The 19,265-nt window shown below is 41.6% G+C and overlaps 2 protein-coding genes across 7 annotated transcripts in view; one reads left to right on the forward strand and one right to left on the reverse strand.

Moving 5' to 3' along the window:
- LOC140188052 (CREB-regulated transcription coactivator 1-like) overlaps window positions 1–15,135 on the forward strand; it is a 60,138-nt gene extending 45,003 nt beyond the window's left edge. For 4 of the 6 annotated variants that reach the window (XM_072243966.1, XM_072243968.1, XM_072243969.1 and 1 more), the window contains 3 exons: window positions 2,779–2,859; window positions 3,386–3,563; window positions 4,134–12,679. In XM_072243966.1, coding sequence (XP_072100067.1) covers window positions 2,779–2,859; window positions 3,386–3,563; window positions 4,134–4,345 — 471 coding nt within the window. In that variant the 3' untranslated portion in view covers window positions 4,346–12,679. Of the gene's footprint in view, window positions 1–2,778; window positions 2,860–3,385; window positions 3,564–4,133; window positions 12,680–14,768 lie in introns of those variants that run through there. The other 2 variants (XM_072243967.1, XR_011883217.1) reach the window with 2 other exon arrangements.
- comp (cartilage oligomeric matrix protein) overlaps window positions 13,638–19,265 on the reverse strand; it is a 40,704-nt gene continuing 35,076 nt past the window's right edge. The window contains exons 17-20 of the mRNA XM_072243964.1: window positions 19,056–19,252; window positions 16,950–17,122; window positions 16,546–16,685; window positions 13,638–16,249 (exon numbers count right to left, since the gene is read on the reverse strand). Coding sequence (XP_072100065.1) covers window positions 16,203–16,249; window positions 16,546–16,685; window positions 16,950–17,122; window positions 19,056–19,252 — 557 coding nt within the window. The 3' untranslated portion in view covers window positions 13,638–16,202. The remainder of the gene's footprint in view (window positions 16,250–16,545; window positions 16,686–16,949; window positions 17,123–19,055; window positions 19,253–19,265) is intronic.

The raw sequence follows: 19,265 nt of genomic DNA on the forward strand, positions 1-19,265 counted from the left end.
TCAGGGCACTATCTGCATGCATGTCAATGTACAGGTACTGTTGTGCATTTTCTGTATTTGTATATTTCTGTGCGCATGTTACTGTGTATATCTATGTGAGAGGTTCAGACACAGTCTTGTGTTGACAATCAATGCCTGCTGAGTTTATTGAAATACTACAGTTTCATAGCAAGTTAGAAAGCAAATAATTTTTAGACAATTGTATGAAACTTGTCACATCTGAAAGAAGCATCCCTTCGACAGACTGTGAGGGATGGTGAGCAGGAAATGTATTTAGAGTGTGTGTCGTTGGGGAGATAGGAGCAGTGTTAGTAAGAGCAGAAAATTTTCCCTTGGACTGTAGGTGAGCGAGAGACATTCTTTTGGAAAGCAGGAAGGAAACATTCACTTGGGAGTGAGCAAGCAGGAAATAATTATTTGTTTGTCTGAACAAACATTATTGCCTTGGGAGTCGAATGTGAGTAGGAAAATTGGGAGGTAAGCACAAGCAGGAAACTGACATGGGACGTGAGCAGGAGCACAAATCATTGCCTTGAGAGATAAGTGCAAACAGCACTTTGGAAGTGAAGTGTGAGCAGAAAAAGAACATTATCTCCTGTGGCAAGTCTGAATGATACACTAACTTGGGTTAAGTGTGAGTAGTAAGCGTTATTTTGTAAGTGAATGTAGGGAGACAACATTTGCTTTGGGAAAATGAGCGGGAAACATTTGTTTGGGGTGTGTGTGAACTGGAAACATTATCAGGCACGTGTCAACAGGAATTATTCTCTTGATGTTGAGTGAGCAAGAGAGCAGGTGTGAACAGGAACATTTTGGGGCAGGTCTGAGTCAGAAATATTTGTTTTTGGGATGATTTTGATTGCAAACATTTGCTGGGAATGGGAGGAGGTAACATTCCCTGGAAAGTGAGTGTGGGCAAGAAACAAGAACTTGGAGTGGGTATGAGCAGGAAGCATTCATCTTGGGGTAAGTGTGAGCTAAAAGCATTAACACCAGGTGAATGTGAGCAAGAGGCATTCTCTTAGCTGCAGTGAGCAGAAGGGATTCACTCAGGGTGAGTGTAAGCTAAGAGTGTTTCCTTCAGAGCAAGTGTAAACCAGGAACATAGTATTATGAAGCAAGTATGACTAGGATGCTTTAGCTTTAAGCAGAAAATTCCTTGCTGTGAATTGTGAGCAGGGAGCATTTATGGGGGCAGGGCAAACAAGTGCTAAGAAACAATCCATGTGAGTGAGAACCATTCCCTTGGAGTGACTATGAGTTGGGAACAACTGCCAGGGAAATGTGAACCTTCTCTTGTGAGTGAATGTGAACAGTAAACCTTCCCTTGGGGCTGAATGTCAGGAGGAATTCTTCCCTTAGGAGTGTGGCTAGTAAGAATCATTCCCTTAGTGATCTGTGTGAGGAGAAAGCATTTGTTTGGAGGCCAGTATGAGCAGGAAGTATTTGCTTGGGTGCAAGTATGAGCCTATGTCAGTGTGTCAGAGAAGAAACCTTCCTTCATGGGTGACTGTGTGTAGGAAACCTCAAGTAAGTGCGAGCAGGGTCTGAATGTGAGTAAGCAAGTAGCCAATGATCTGGGTAAATATAAAACATATTCTTGGGGATGAGTCGGAGCAGGAAACAATCTACTGGGAGATGAATATGAGAAGAAGCATTTCCTTGTAGAGATGAGTGTGAACAAGGAAAAGTTGCTTGAGGATTGAGTGTGAATTAGAAACATTACCTTTGTGTGTGAACGTAGCTGGAAAGTTTCCTGGTGGGAGAAGTGAATAAGAGTTGTGGGTGTGAATATAAAACATTGTCTTGGAGAGAGAAGGAGCAGAAAGTTGCTTATCTGTAGTTGGCCAGCAACCTCTCTTCACCCGCACCTAATCCAGTCCTGCCCCACTGTACCTGTAACTTGTAACCAGTGGGAAGAGTAATGTGGATCAAACTCAAACAAAAATGGTCATTGGGAACTAACCAGTGAGGATGGCAGTACAGACTGACATTCTATGTAACTAAGAAATGAAACACAAATCCTGTTTATTTTTTCTCTCACATATTTCTCCCTGGGAGTGGTGAGAGAGGTCCCTTGAGTGGTATGTGGTTTGTGAAGCTGTTTCCTCTGAGTTGTGCGCTTGCTTTTCGTAAGTCTCTGTCTAGTTTGATGTTTGTTGGAGGTGCTGCTATTATTATTATAGTCTTCTTGCTTATAGCCAATATAGTGTGATTCCTTTGAATCCTGCTTTGCAATGTAGTACAGGCAGTCAGATAAATGTTGAGCTTCACTAGGTGAAAATTAAGTAGCATCATCTGAATTAGTATCATAGAAATCTGTTGAAATTGTAACCGAAGCCAGCCATTCAGCCCACCAACACGAGATATAATGCCCAAGCAAGAGATTTGTTTTCATCACCTTGATCCTTCGTCGTTCTGTACTTATGCAGACTCCAGTAGTCCTTAGAGTTAGATGACATAGAAGATCAAATTTCTTTAACAGACCAGCTCTATAGATTGTCCAGGTACTAAATACAAAGTAAGTAAAGCTAGGGAGGGTTGCAAATGATTTTAATCTGGCCTTTTGGAGTACTGTCCAAATAAATGCTCTGGGCTATGTCTAGTTCCCAGGGGCAGTGTTGTATACTGCAGGTGGCAAGGAACTAGAGAGTCACTTAGTATGTGATTGAGCAATTGTTTGTATTTATGTGCATGTCCGTGAGTGCATGGCCATCACAGGATGATAAGTCTGTGACAAAAGACATCTCTAGGCAATAAACCTTTTTTTTCCAACAGACATCCATACTCGGGAGTGTATTTGGAGATTACTACGATCAGCAGCTAACAAGCAGGCAGGCCAATTCACTGTCGCACCAGGTATGCACAGAGGGCAAACTCCACTACACATAACAATCTGCTGCACATCAGATACGAGGTGGAGCAACTTCCACAGAGCACCAAGTTTTAAATATTTGGTCCAGAGTTTGAAAGTTTAAGCTTTGATTTGTCCTGTGTTGAGGCTTTTAATGTGAGATCCATCCAAATTACTTTCTGTCTGCAGGTGTGACTGGTTTTGCTTCATTCATGCCCATAAATGACTAATTATGGCTAGAATTCATAACGTTTTTATGGTGTCTCACATTTGATCTGGAACTAGCACAAGTAGAATCATAGAGCACACAGCGCAGAAACAGGCCCTTCAGCCCATTTAATCTGTGCTGCACTATTATTCTGCCTAGTCCCATAAACCTGCACCTTGACCACAGCCCTCCACGCTCCTCCCATTCATGTAACTATCCAAACTTCTCTTAAATGTTGCAATCAAACTCACATCCACCCTGGGTTGGAGGCTGGTGGGTACATTCCAAGATATAAGTCTAACTCTCTGTATTCTTTATTTTAGCTTGAACAGTTTAATATGATTGAAAGCCCAAGCAGCAGCAACAGCCTTTACAACCAAATCTCGACTCTGAACTACTCTCAGGCAGCAATGATGGGACTGACGGGGAGCCACGGAAGTCTGCATGACACACAGCTCAGTTATACCAACCATGGAAACATACCCAATATCATCCTGACTGGTGAGCATTTCCCAACAACCTTCTAACCTCGTACTGCTCAAATCATTGCTGGCTGATGCAATGCAAGAAGATGGGCTAGATCTCCCATACTGTGTCGGTCATTATTAAATATATTTTGTTGACATTTTCAAGGATCTGACATATTACCATTTCAACCTCTACCCTTCTTCAACAGTTGTTTTGTTGTTTGGCCCTCCATTTCAAAATATTGTAGATCCTGTGATAGGCTGCGAGCACCACCATTGCTCTGCATTTATAAAACTGTTAATCTAGCAAAATATCCCTTGACACAGTTAGGCAAGAATGGTTGCAGTTGGTTGTGACAAGAAGTAGAGAGGGAACTTTACACAGTGTCCCCTGCTGTGATACCATAATCTAAAGGAAACATTCCAGAAGCTGGGCAAATTTATGGAGAGGAGGGGAGGGGAACGTGGACTTGGATGGCTTTCCTACCACGTGGATGGTTGTCTGAAGCTGGGTTGGCTGGGTTATGGTTATGGGGTTGGGAACTGATGCTTGTGTACAACTGCTAGAAGAACTTGCTTTTGTCTTTCTGTCTTTGGCTGTCAGTGACAGGAGAGTCTCCCCCAACTCTGTCAAAGGAGTTGACCAATTCACTTGCGGGTGTTGGAGATGTGGCTTTTGACACCGACTCCCAGTTTCCTCTCGATGAACTGAAAATTGACCCTTTAACGCTGGATGGTCTGCACATGCTGAATGACCCAGACATGGTGCTGACGGACCCCGCTACAGAGGATACTTTTCGCATGGATCGTCTGTAATAAGTAACACTCGGACCCAGGACAAATCGGGGAGGCAGCCAAACCCCACCAGGGAGCGGAAATCAAGTGACCGAGTACGATTGGTGGAATGATGTTAGCGTGAAAGCGTTACGTGCAATGAATTCCGCTTCTTGTTCTGAGCTTGCAGCACTGCAACCCTGAATGAACCAAGTATAGCGCTTGCAGCTGTGTGGCGCGCTCCTTCATTGCAGCGTCTCATTGACTCCATTTCATACCTAGGCCTCTTGTTTTATTTTCTGTAGCCCTGTTGATATTATCCTCTTGACCATGGTGGGCCATAAATGCATCACTCTCATCGGCAGACTTAACGAGAAGAGTGGAATCATTCTGTGTGAGGTAACAACAACACACGGCAGCTCCAGGCCAACAGTTTGGTGACATATGTCACTTAAACCAAAGTCATCAAGTCAGAGGATCGCGTCATTGCATCGTTGCCATTGTGTTTCCCATGCTGCTCAATTCTTATTTATATTTTTACATTGTATGTGATTTCTCTCCCCTGTCCTGTTCCCTTCAGTGTTTGTGTTGAGCAAAAGCCACTGCCTTGTTGTATGTTGCTGAGATAGTAATTGAGAGAACGATGTGACACGAGCTAAGTGCATGGACAGAAATTGTATTACTGCCAATGTTCATGGGGGTGGGGGAGGCAGCTCTCGCTCCCAGTTGCATCCCTCTCATTTATTCCTTTCCAACAGCATTTGGAAAAAAAAATAGCCTCACATTTTCTGCAGGTCAGAGACCAGTGTTTGCTGCCAACTCTCCCTTAGAGGGAAACTGATTTTCTCACTCTCTTTCAGTAAGAAACTGATATTCTTACTCTTCTTCAGTGAGAAAATAACATTCTCACACTCTTGAGAAATCAATATTTTGCTTTCCTGCCCTCCAGATATAACAACAAGGTCTAACTTCAGAAGGCTAATCTCTGCCCTCCCAACCGGGGATTGTAACCACCCCTTCCCCATCATTGGTATGTGATGTATAAATGGTATGAACATTTTTAGGGACAGGAGTGCACTGGAGGGGACTGTGACTCTCTCAACCCCCTGCATGGGGCCGTAGTTGTGTCCAAGCTTGTGGCTGTCCACCTAAACAAGAAATTCCAAAATATTTCAGTTCCAAGAGAGGGGGCTGGTCTGCAATGTCAGATGGTCATCCACTAAAGTAATACACTACTGGGATTCTTTTCCCAACTCGTCCACTACAGGTTAAAACTCTGTCAAACTTTTAACTGTTACTGTTTTCTGCAACAGAAACACAAATATAGTTCAAGACACTAAGGTACTGCTGGTCTGCTTGGCCATCAGCATAGCTGACCTCCCACTAAAGTCTCTGAGAGAGAACACTAAGTCATTTTTTCCCCCGACACTAAATACAAATTATATAAAGCCCAGAGATTGTTTCATCTGCAATTGCTAGGCTTTTCAAAGCTATAGCAGGTTTCTTTCAATGGTAGGCACCTTTGGCACTTCTTCGTTTGCCCCAGTTCTTAATGGACTGTGCAAAAAAAACAGTAGACCTGTTCTTTCTCATGTGGGTTAATCCTCCATCATGCACTTCCTGTTCATTGAATGAATCTGCTGTCATGTCTTCTGTAACTGCACAATTCAGCAAACGTTTATTTGTACTTTATAAAGGTACCTAGAGATACGTTCTGCGACAGTGTATCATTATGTTTACTAGAAGTTGTTTGAAGGGATATAGTCCACTGGTTCTAACTGTGCCAGTGTGAGCCCCAAGAAATGCTTTTCAAGATATTTTCTAGATAGTAAAGATTGGGAGCTATGTAAAAACAGCAAGATTTAAAACTCCAAGTACATCAGGTATTAAAAGCTGATGGAAGCATTAAAAAATTACTAGGCGATGGAATATTGGCCTTTATCTGATTGCAGAGAGTCGAAGTGGTTACAACCATATAAAGCTCAGAATGAGATCCCACCCATAGTACTGATCTCATTTATGAAATCTGCACCTCTGGGGAAAATAGCGACAAGTGCAGAGTACAATCTCCATAATTGTAGTGGCATTGAAAGGGTTAATTTATGAAGCTGGATAAAGTTACTTTGCTTTGTTTTCCAAATTCAGAAGAATGGTGATCTGATTGATCAGTTTGGAAGATTTGACTGGCTGAATAGAAAATGTTTGCTCAGTGGAGATTTTGCAGAGGTCTAGAATAAAAGGTCATAAATTAGACCCAGGCCGTATGGAGGGCAACATGAAGCACCTCTTCCAACTTAGAACAGTGGAACCCTTCCCAAAGGAGCTTTGAAGTCTGAGGTGGATACATGCAGCAACAGATAATTGGGTAGAGGTTATTAAGTGGGTAGTGAATCTGTGGAATTTATTGCCACAGATGGCTGTGGAGGCCAAGTCAGTGGATATATTTAAAGTGGAGATTGGTAGTTTCTTGATTAGTAAGGACATCAAGGGAGAAGTCAGGAGAATGAGGTTGACAGGGAAATTAAATCAGCCATGATCGAATGGGAGCAGACTCGATGGGTTATGCTCCTACATCGTATGGTCTAAGTGGAGTAAGCCATGTCCTTATTGAACGTGAATCAGAGTCAAGGTGGTCCTGTTTTAATTCCACTTTAACAGGTTTTCTACCACACTTTGTGTGGCCCATGTGTGGTGAACAATGTGTTGCTAATCTCTGAGTAGCAGACATTGGGATGTGGAATATTTTTGTTCTGGTGCTGTATCTGCCAACAAGTACTGATCTCATCCCAATAGTGTGCCATTCTATCCCTCCATATCAGTAGCCTTCTCCAAATACCTGCCCTAAATGCCGCGGCCATTGTGTCTAAACCAGATTTTATTTAATTCGATAATCTCTCGATAGTTGCCTGGTTTAATGTTGTGGTTTAATTGCCACTTCCTTTTGTGTCAGCTCCCTGATTGATTCCTCAAAGAAGAGGAAAAGATCAGGTTCCAGCTTAGATGCCAAAACTAAACCTACTGTCTAAACCACTGCTCTGATGTGATGTGGCCGCATTTGGCCAGGATCTCAGTGCTATTTGCTGCACATTTCAGATTGGTACTGTGACCAGGTTGGTGCTGTGCTGCATTCCTGCAGTGTTGCAATGAACTGTGCCTCACACTCTGTTGTGCCTCTTTGAGCTGCATCCCTGCAGTGTCACTATGAGCTGTGCCTTGCTGTGCTGCATTAATGGACTGCTGTGATGCACTGTGCCTCACAGTACTGCATTGTGACAGTTTTGCAATGTTGTGCCTCGCCCTCTGCTGCAGTGTTGCAATGTGTTGTACCTCCACCCTTGCTGCAGTGTTGTATTGTGCTGACTGACATTTCCTGCATTACTGTAGTGTGCTTCACTTCACACTGCAGCAATGCACACTGCCTGACCTCTGCGTTACTACAATGTTGCACTTTTGTCATTATAACATCATTTGTGCATGTTAAAGAGAAATTTTTAAGTGCTTCCCCTCACCCCAGGTGGGATTTTATAATTTAAAAAAACAGATGAAGCTAATTGGACAAGTTTGTTAGGGGGAAACTACAGCTGTCAACAATCTGTCACTGAATTTTATCATTGGTTTTTAGTTTAAGCTGTCAAATAGTTAATGTTTACTTTCTATGAATGAGAGCAACATTCTCATAATTTCTTGAATAATGCAAAATTTGAAAACACCTGTAAGGTGTTTTATCAAATACCTTTACCATCTGACACAATGAATGGGAACTTGGAAAGGCCAAGACCTAGGCTTGGGAAGCTGGCAGATGGTTGGAGCAGATTCTGAAATAGCCTGAAAGTGCTGCAGGGTTCTGAAAAGGAGAACAGATATTACTGTAGCATCAACCTTCTACCTCCTTACACCCTCAGACTATGTACGTGACTGAAGCTAAAACTAATCTCAGCTTTTACATGATGTGTAAGTTTCCTGTGCTGAATTTGTGTGTGATTTTCTCCTGGACATCCCTCCCTGGAAGCAATGAAAATTGGATAAAGTTCCTTAATTCAGCCTCTGAACCCAGGAAACCCTTAATGACATTCAGATCATTCATGCTGATGTCCGTTTCTTTGAAGGCTTGCGCTGATCAAATCTCAACAGTAGATGCCTAGTGAAACATACAGGGGATTCCCTGGGCTGTTGGTGTAGTGATGAGCTGCATTAACCAAATTCCAAGTCCAGAGATGATTTGTATTGACCCAGACCTTGGGGCCCTGTAAGCAGCTGCATTAATCCAGATCCCAGCCCTGTGTGCTGAAGTGTTAATTACCCCAACCTAAATTCAGTGGGGTGACACATTAACTCTAGGATTTTGTGAGCAAACGCATTAGCTCGGATTCCAGGCTCTCTGAACGGCTGCATTCATGCTGATGTCCGTTTCTTTGAAAGCTTGCACTAATCAAATCTAAAGTTCACTGAGGAGCTACATTAACCTTGGGTTAACGCAACTGCTCATAGAACCCAGACCTTAGGGTCTGTGAGCGATTGCAATAAGCAGGTTCCAAGCCTTGTGAGGGCTATTATTCACCCAGCTCTTAGGTTCATAGAGGTGCTACATTAAACCAGGTCACAGATTTTGTCAGTGGCTGCATTAACCCAGATCCTAGTCTCTGAGGAGCTGTGTTAACCCAGATTACTGAGAAGATATGCTATATATTCTCGCACATCTTTGATGTCCTTGTGAATTGAGTGAGAGTTAATCCAGTGGTGCTAAGTATTAAGGTTCTTTGATATACTTGTGGGAATAATTACTCTTGTATTCAAATGGATTTTTGTTCTGTAGTTATCTTGGAGATTATCAGAGAAAAGCAAAATGTTGAAGATGCTCTCAAAGCAGCAGAGCCATTAATTAAATCGGTGCTTACGAGATTTTATCCTTGAGATTATTGTCCAAAATAGCAAACTCAGGCTTTGAAGCTTTAAGCAAGAACATGGGTTTTATTAAGAAATTGTTGAATGCATTTAAATCATTTATTAGAAATTCTTCCTGTTTTGGCTTTACTATATGGTTTGTTGAGGGTATCATCTGGTCTTTGGTGTTAAGTAAGATCACCTGAGATTGTGATGAGTTCAGGATCAATCGTGGTGTTGCCCCTTGTTCAGTGTGCTGGCTGCAATTGTTGGTAACCTCTCCGATAGTAATCCAGAGCAATGGTCTTGGTTCTTAAGGATTATTGAGAGATGATTGTTATCATTGAGAGAGAAACGAGTAATGGCGATAGTTTACTGAGACCAAACATGCATCAATGTACTTATATCTAAGTTATATCCTTAACAGTTATTGATACAAGTATTTTTCATGTCACAAACATGTTTAAGAATACAAGTCTGGGAGGGTTACCATATTTTGGTCAAGTGCTGTGGTAAGTGAAGAAGCAAAGAGCTTGTATTTCAGCGTTGTCTCTTGAGGACACGCCTGGCTGTTTCATAATTGAAATTCCTTTTCAATTCTGCTCATTTGTTCAGGCACGAGCAGCAGGATGAATCTGAAGGTGCCCACCATGACAAATACATGGTGTTATGGAGTGCACAGTGTTCCAGTGGTTTAGTAATCACATCTTACAAGATGTTTGCTCCCTGTAAATGTGAGTGTGTTTTGTTAGAAGACTGGGGGATTGCAACCTACTCATTGAAAGAAGTGGAGAGGGATAAGTCTTGGACCTATAGCCCAGCCGGTCTAACATTGATAGAGAAAACTTTAGACTCTATAGGCAAGGCCAAAATGAATTGTCATTTGCAAAAGTCCAGGCTATTAAGTATGGGAAGTGTTATTAAATGCAGATGTGTTTGTCTAACTTTAATGAAATAACAGTTTGATGAGGGCATTAGTTATGAATATGGAGTTCCAGAAGATAGTTACCATGTAACTTAATGAGCTCAAAGGAACATTGTTTGCATGAGTACAGAAAGAGATAGTAGTAATAAATGATTGATGCTAAAATTGTTGGGGACAGTGCAATGGTGTTTCCCAGGAATTGGTATTAGAACCACTATCTTTTATGTACTAATTAATCTACTCTTGTATTCAAAGTACCATTTCAAAGATTAAATGTCACAAAATTGTGAAATTTATTAAGCATTGAGGGAGTTAGTTAAATACTTGAGGAGAAAATGCAGACTGGTAAAATGGACAGCCTTATGTACATAAAATTTAACAGGTAAAAGTGTGAAGTAATTTATTTTTATTGAATTACGATGAAATTTAATTTAAACCATGCAGATTTAAAGGCAATGGGTGAACAGAAGGACTGGGGGTGTGTGTACACAAAGCACTGAAGGTGACAGAACATGTTGTCAAAACTGTTTAAAAAAATCCCCTGGATCATTGGTCTTTAAAATCAGAGCTAAATCTTTTATGTTCCTGGTAACCCAAGTTGGGGCATTGTGCCCACATTTGGTCAGTGCACTTTACAAAGACAGTCTGTGCTTTGGAGGGGATGCATCAGAATAGTCCAAGGCAAGAGGACCTTCAGTTATGTGGGAAGAGTAGTGTTTTCTCAACAGAGAAGGATGAGAGGAGAACTTCAAACTTGCAAAGGATGGAAAGGTCATAAAGAGCTTAGATAAGAAGGTGAAACGGTAATTGGACGGAAATTTGAAGGATAAAATTGCAAAATTGTGGGTAAGAGCAGGGGAATGGAATTAGTTTTATCTTGGCCAAGCACTAGGACCAGGCACAATGGTCAAATGCCTTATTGTGAAATTCCGTTTTTCTGCAATATTGTGGCTGCAGATTACAGATTTAGTGTACTCTGCAGCTGGCTCTTAACTCTCCATATTTCATCCAACCATAAGAGGTTTGCAGTCTCTGGCCTACTCATCCCCATCACCACCTTCCCAATGAATTACAACACATCCTCTGATGGACTGTGGTTCTGCTGTATCTTAATGCTGCATCGTTGTGCAGAGGTTGATTTGCTACTGCTGGTTAACCAGAAGATTATAGGCCACTGTCAGAATGCAAGTTCTCATCATACTTCATACAAAAACTTCAAAACTATGCTGAACTTTGGTATTCTGATGTTGACTGTGGTGATGTATTTTCTACCTTCATACCTTCTGTAGATCCACTGTTGAAATGATGAAATATTGCACACATTACACTGCATTATACAGGGTGATGCTGTTTGGGGCAGCTCATTTACACGGGGCCAGCATGCTGTGTTCAATATGACAAAGGAGACAGGCGGACTATCCTTGTAGATATGGTGGGAGTAATTCATTTCTCAGACTTCTCGTAGTATTTTTGAATTCATTACAGTCTGGTTTATACCGGGCTATAGTGATTGCTGCACCATTTAAACAGTGTCAGTGAGCAATCATTATAGTCTTGAAACCCAGTGTTAATTTCAATTCTGTGGCCAGGATCAATGGATGATGGCTACTGTGCCTATGTATTGAGGGTGCTTAAAGTGGAGGAAGAAGGAAAAAGAAACTGTGCTGATTATTTTCTGAACTGTTTACATGTTTGTTTTATAAACCGTTCACAGGATTACAATAAAAGGGTCGAGGCCTCAATGGTTAGGTTTTAAAAAAAATCAGAGTTGCTTTTTAATCTGGATCTACTTCAGATTGTGAGTAGCCAATAAAATAATTTTGGAACCAGATGAGTAAAATTTTTTGCTGGCCATCTTGTATAAAAAGAAAGGCACTCCCATTGAACCTAAACTGTAATTTGTGAAAGAATGTTCATCAAAATAGACTGAGAGTGGTTCAGTACTCTCCTAGATGCTCAGGTAACATCAGAAGGCAACTCATTAACCTCTAGTTTACTGCGCATCAATATAGTTGTGATCCTTTAATTAACCTTTTTTGAATGATCTGTGCTTTAATTATTCAGTTAAAGCATTTATCCTGCGTAATATCCTGAAAGATTCTGAATAACAAACACTCATGAAGTGGCACTTTACAATCAGATCATGTTGACGGAGGTCCTGTTTGACATAGCGCTAACCTGTGGCTGTCCTGTCCTCTTGAACCTTCTAGAGAACTGTGTGTGTACCAGACCCTGTGCATTTCACACCCTCACTCCCACAAGACAAACTCAGAAAATGAATTGGCAGCAAATCCTTTGTTTTCCCTGGAGATGCAGCAAAGCAGCTTCCCCCAAAGGGTCACCAATCAGATTCCGTCCTCAAACCCGCCAACACTTATTTATTTTTCTGATGTCTTGGTTTTTATAAATAAACTTTGAAATTTTGAAGAGGGTTTCAGATGTATTGCAAACCAATAACCTGTTATGACTGTCAAAGGATCTTCATTTTAAAATGTAAATGTTTTTTAAAGTTTATGTTTGTGTGGAGGCTTCTGTCTTTGTAAATGAAATGTAATAAAAGTTAAACGGTTTTCTGCTTGCAGTCTTTTGCACCTTTTCCTATTGTAATTTTCCCTGCTGAAGCCTGATTTTCTTCTTCCTCCAATGCACAACACATGTCTGAAACCTGTAAAGGCATGACACGGGACTAAAGTGGGACAAAGGAATGTTTTCAGAGCAGTGCAGAGGGGAACTTACTCTCCTAATCTCTGTTGTAGCTACTTTTGACAGAACATTATAGAGGAAGTTTTATTCTGTATAGAACTTTTCTGTCTTTTAACTCTGTATATAGCTCAATTCTTGTTTTGAAGTGGTAGATTCATTTGGTGTCTAACTTGAGCTGTCCTTGACCTGAAAGTGTTTGCTGAGATAGGAGTGGGAAGCCTTACCTTATATCCAGTTCATGTTATTCTTGCCTGCAGAGTGTGTGTTTGGACAGGCCCTAAGTCTGTGTCTAATGAGCATGCAATAGCTGTTGAATGTTCGATACTGGGGGAAAACGTGTACTTTACATATTTGCATTAGTATCAGACTATTAACTAGAAATTAGAAAATGAGAATCCACTGTTCCTGTTAAGTCTTGTAATTTCCTAAAGTTTCTGGCTGTTAATTAACTGCTGACAGATGATAAGTGGTATAAGAAAAATCTGGTAGTTGGTAGCTACTCTTTGCTACATACTGCTAGTTTAGCCAATTCTAAGTATCAAGGCAGCCCAAAAATGATCCTTCTGTTGTACTTCCTGTAAGATATAGAGAATATACTCCAGAAGTGACTTTCCAAGCAGTGTAAAATTGCTGCAAGATCCTGTCTTGTACTCTACCACATATAATGCATTCAGCTATCATTTAGCTTCGTTTGTACTTTACGTTTACTTTCGCAATTCCTGAGCACATGAACTTTTCTAGAAACCAATGTTTACTAGTTTCTCAAAGTGTATAACTTTCTACTATGATGAAGCCCCACATTCCCAAGTTATATATCGCACCTGACACCTCCTTGCCCACTCACTCAACTTGTGACTCTCAGCATCCTCTTTCTAATTAGCTTTGAAAGAAGCACTTCTGAGCAGAAAATGGGAATATTTATTTTGTTATAATCTGAAAAAAGCAAATTAAAATATACAGTACAGATTACATTTGGGCCATCTCTAACTTAATAAATTTCATGTCAATAAAGTCCATATGAAACAAAAATATGCAGAATTATTTACAAAAGATAGAAGTGTGAAAAATTGCCTGTTTCATACTGTTATGTTAGGTCATTCCATTGCTCATGGCAACAATTTCCATCTATCCCTGAATGACAGATTTCTTTTGCAATGCTGGTGTTCAGAATCTCAGCTATTAAACATGTTATGGGAGATTTGAAAGTCAAACCCAGTGTAGTAGCCACTGTTTGTTAGAGTTCATCAGTTTGAAAAAAAACACAAAACCTAACAGACTAAAAGACCCTCCACCACATAACCATGACCGGTGACTCTAACCATTAAGCCTCTGGACACTACCTCCAGATCTCGGACCATCACCCTTACCCAATGGTGGTTTATCTTTTTTACATTAACAGGATAATGTGAACAGGTTTATTACCTGCAGCCTGGGACTAGACTTCTTGTGCAGCTTCTCTATGTTACTTGATTTTGTTATCACTCCTGCCATTGTTGTGATCTCTCCCCAGTTCATCCCTTAGCCCAACAGCTAGTTTGTCAGGTAGGTGAATAGCTGAAGGGTTTGGTGGTACTTCCAACCCTTTAACTGGGAGGAATAGAAAGGCCCCAGAATGGAACACAGCATGTTGTCAGGTACCAGAAACCTCAGTTACGAGTAGAAATGGGAATAGTTTCCACATACCTGCTACACACATATCAAACCAGAGGAGATAGCTTCACTCAACTTCACTTCACTGAACTGTTTCCACAACATATGGACTCTACAACTCATTTTCTCAATATTAATTGTTTATATTATTATTTTCTCATTTTGTATTTGTACATGTAACACCCTGGTTGAGATTTTTATTCCCATGCGGTAGGTATTTCATTTTAGCAGTTCTGTAAGAGCAGTTTGTTCTGCTTTCAGCCTGTTTGGGTTTAAGCTGAGATAAGGGGCTTTGTTTTTCAACAGGAATGTGGTGTCAGCCAATCAGGATGGTGGAATTGGGAGAAGGCTCCAGAGAACGCTGGGTGGAGAGGTTTTGTGAGGGTCACTAGTGTGGGTCAAGACTGTTTTTTGGCGGGAGCTGTGAGAAGACAGGAGGGAAGATGGCTGAGGATGTCGTCCCTGTTGCACAAGGTGTTTTGTACAGATAAATGGCTTCTAGGAGGAATGATCAATACTCCCATGGGAGAGCCTGTTTGTTCGAGATGGATTTCAAGCGACATTGGGAAGGTAGTGTGTGCTTTCATGCAGACCGAGGGTCCGGTGTGTGTGTTACAAACAACATTAAGTTGAGCTCCAACTTATGTGCACATTTGACTGTTTAATTATAATGGGCCCTTTTTGTTTGTTTCTTTCTTTAATAACTCTTTGATTAAGTTAACATTCATAAATATACTCTCTTTATAATTGTGTGCTGTGTACGAGCTGTTATTTCTTGCCGATGGGCAATTGCTGGGGGCGGGGGTGGGGTGGTGTCTAGTAAATCACACAGCATTCACACAAACCGGGGTTTGGGTGGGTGAAACATCCCAACTTCACGGGCTTGGTGGGACCAAAGTCACATACATCCGAGACGTCCGGAGCCTGAGAAAGGTGGGTTTCTCGCTGCCGGGTTCAGTGGCTCTTAGCGAGGGGCTAACAAACCACATTTCCAAAGATGCCCAGTAAAAAGGGGTTTTATACAATTTGGTGTCTTTTGCACAATAGTTGTCTGTCCTGTTGGGGGCAATCTTCATCGATTCTATTGTTTCTTGTATTTACTGTGAATGTCTGTAAGAAAATGAATCTCATGGTATATGGTGACATATATGTACTTTGACTTAAAAGAAAAATATTTTGAGCTTTGAAATAGGGGGGCTTAGGAAAAATCTATTATGTCTGGCAGTAGATTAAATATAAGAGATTTAAAATCTGCACCAAAAAATCTCAGGCAGGAGATGAGAATGTTTTTCCATTTGGCTATTAGGAATTAAGAATCATCTGAAACAGTGGAAGCTGAGTTTATTAATTATTGTAAAAAGGAGTTGAACAGATGAAGAAACTATTGGGTTATGTACAAAAGCAGTGGTGTGGAGTAAGCACTATTGCTCTTTGGAACAGTATGTTAGGTAAGAATGGCCTCTCATGCACTATAAATTTCTACATATCCACCTTATCACTGAGCAGAAATTCTGGTTATAAACTGTTCCTCTTTGCATTGTCCTGCTCACACGTTGCACTACTGTTGCCAAACGCCCCTTCTGATTGGATGGAATCAACTGATGAGAGAGTCAAAGAGCCGGATCAATAATCAGCCAGCCTTCATCCCAGATCTGATGTTTACCACCATTCCAGATACAATGAGTGATTGTCACTTGTCAGGGTTAAAGGGTCAAAGGTTCAGCAGTTCAGAGGTCACTTTCAAATCTGCGACTGAAATGCTGGATGGAAATCTTCTGGAATCGTATCTGAGGAGAAAAAGTGAAGCAGTTTGTGTAAGTTGAAGGTGGTGGATGTTGAGTTTTTTAGAACATAGAATTCCAAAGTTCACCTAACAGAACTTTAGGAATATTCCAGCTCTCCAGCCCAAAGATAACAGCCTTGTTTCCCTTATTACTGTGGACTTTTTTCCAGTTTTACTGTCATCTGCAAAATTCACCGATTTAATGCTTTTAAACGATATCATAATTCCCCATGGCTACATACCTTCGTTACACTCCCTCCCTTGTCATTTCATGTCTGTATCCCCACACTCTCCCCTTACCATTGCAACGATAGCGTAGATTTGCCCAAATTATATTTTCCTGGGAGAAGCAGAAGACTCCAAGTCTTCCTCCGCGCATCGTGGTGTCGATGATCACCCTGGAATCTGCCACAATCTCCGGCCCCTCGTAGAGCCGCACCCTGGGGGGGGGGGGGGGGGGACAAAAAATGCGGATAAATGAGACTATCAACTATTTCCTGTTGTCTCCTTGTCGCTGAACCCTGGGAAAGATCATGACCCACGACATCAGGTACTGCAGGAAGACGTGACCTAGACAAAGTCCCAATCCAGATGTGACACACCTGACATCCCAGCCCAGGGGAGATGTAACCCAGATGCTGTCTCTGCCCCGGGGGAGATGTAACCTAGCTGATGTCCCTACCTTTGAGGGTGATGTGACCCACCTGATGTACCCAATCTGTGGCCGGTGCTGCAGGAACCAGCGATACGACGTATTGTCTTTCCAGCCAGTGTTCTTAGGATCTTTCCACAGGAGGCGGACCTGGTCAGTGGTGTCTCCTGTGTGCCAAAGTGCATTCCGCAAGTGTTGTCCTGGACCAGTCTGCGATTTCACTGCCTGTTTACAGGAGTTTGAGATATCCAGTCAGTACAGAAACTGATTGCTTTTACCGAGGATACTTTACGTAGCGTGCATATTGTTTCCACGTTCTCCCTGTGACTGCATGTATTTCTTTTGAGAGCTCCAGTTTTTCTCCCTCATTTCAAAGGTCTAGAATTTGTAGGATAATTGGCCACTGTAAGTCGTCCTTAATGTATAGATGAATGGTAAACAGTTATCTGGGGGAGTTGGTGTGGTGTGGGAAGGATAAAATTTGATCTCTAGGATTAGCAAAGCTGGGTGACAATGGTCAGTATGAGTACGATGAGCCAAAGGGCCATTTTCTGTGCTTTATGATTCAATGATTGCATGCAGAAGAAGAAAGCATCCACTTTGTCAGTAAAATAAGTCAATAAAAAAGTATATAAAACAATTTTTCAAATGCAGAGAATTTATACATGGATATTGAAGAGAACAGGGTGCCTATCAGCAGGCAGAAAGTCTACCATCTTGGTTTCTTTTACACCAGTCTCAGTGAGAGCAGAACAGAGCCCCCCCCCCCCCCCAGTAGATGTTCTATTAATGTGTTTATTACACAGATGCATGGGTTTGTGTGTTGAGATCTATAGGGAATCTGCAGGGATCCAGTTATGCTCCTCTAGTTATGTACCTTAGTAACCTATGGATCCCACATCACCTCCTAGTCACTAAACTGACTGTAATGTTCTGACTCAGTCCTTTATCGTTGTCTGTTAGTGAGAAGGTTTCTGCTGCCACAGGCATGGTGTGTCTCTATTGCAGGAAAGTTTTTCTTCCTCTTCCCAGACTCAACCTAGAAAGTGTTTAAAATCTTGATCTCAACTAAGGTATTTAATTACAAGAATTTCTCATAGGGTATACACTCAGTGGCTATTTAATAATGTGCCTAATACAGTGACCACTGAGTATGAGTTCATGGTCTTCTGCTGCTGTAGCCCATCCACTTCAAGGTTCAAGGCGCTGTGCGTTCAGAGATGCTCTTCTGCACACCACTCTTGTAGTAAGTGGTGATTTAAGTTGCTGTTACCTCCCTGCCCACTTGAGCCTGGATGGGCATTCTACTTTGACCCCTCTCATTAACAAGGCATTTTCACCCACAGAACTGCTGCTCACTGGATTTTTATTTGTTTGTTTTGTTTTGCATGCCACCCTCTGTAAACTCAAGACTGCCAGAAGATTAACAGTTTCTGAGATATACAATCCACCTCATCTGGCATCAACAGACAGTCCACAGTCAAAGTCACTTAGATCACATTTCTTCCCCATTCTGATGTTTGGTCTGAATAACAACAGAACCTCTTGACCATGCCTGCATGCTTTTATGCATTGAGTTACTACCACATGATTGGCCGAATAGATATTTGCATTAACGAGCAGGTATACCTAAAAAGTGGCCACTGAGTGCATATCCTTCCTTAGGTAGGGATTGCAGACAATGTTCCAGATGCTTTCTCAGCAGTGACCCTTTTGAAGTGAATCAGGGCTCTTCTACTCTTGCATTCAAATTTTCTTGCAACAAGGACCAACACTTACTTTTCTCATTGCTTGCTGTATCTGCATGTTAACTTCCAGTGAGTTGCACACAAGGATGCCCAATCCTTTGTGCACCAAAAACATGTAGCAAAGACTATCAAGCCACCATAACTGTGTTGATTCCCAAGAGAAGCTTTCAGGGGACAGTTTGAGGAGATTAAGATGTGGGATGATAGCGGTGGGGTGAAAGGAGAGGTGATACAGGATTGCAGAAGAAACTGGTGTGGTACAGAGTAGAATGTACTGAGCAAGGGGCCAACAGTGCAGAGTGGGATATTGGAACTCTAAGAAGAAGAAGGGACACAGTGAAGAATGGTACAGAGTGCTGATGATGTGCTGAGTAGGTGATACAGGGTTGTGAGATGAGGACATTGCTTACCTTGAGCTGGATCCCAGGCTCGGCCACAGCACGGAAAGGATTTGCCTGCCAGTAGGTTTGTTCTGTCTGTTTCCACATGACCACATAGAAGCTGGAGCTGTCCTGATAGCCAAAGATAAATCCAGCATAATCGTCGTCTGTTACTGTGTTAACGTGAAACGTTCCTTCAAAGTCCACACCATTAAAAGCTGTGTACCCTGTGGAGGAAGG

The sequence above is a fragment of the Mobula birostris genome, chromosome 26 (assembly GCF_030028105.1).
Source record: "Mobula birostris isolate sMobBir1 chromosome 26, sMobBir1.hap1, whole genome shotgun sequence".
Classification (NCBI taxonomy): Eukaryota; Metazoa; Chordata; class Chondrichthyes; order Myliobatiformes; family Myliobatidae; genus Mobula; species Mobula birostris.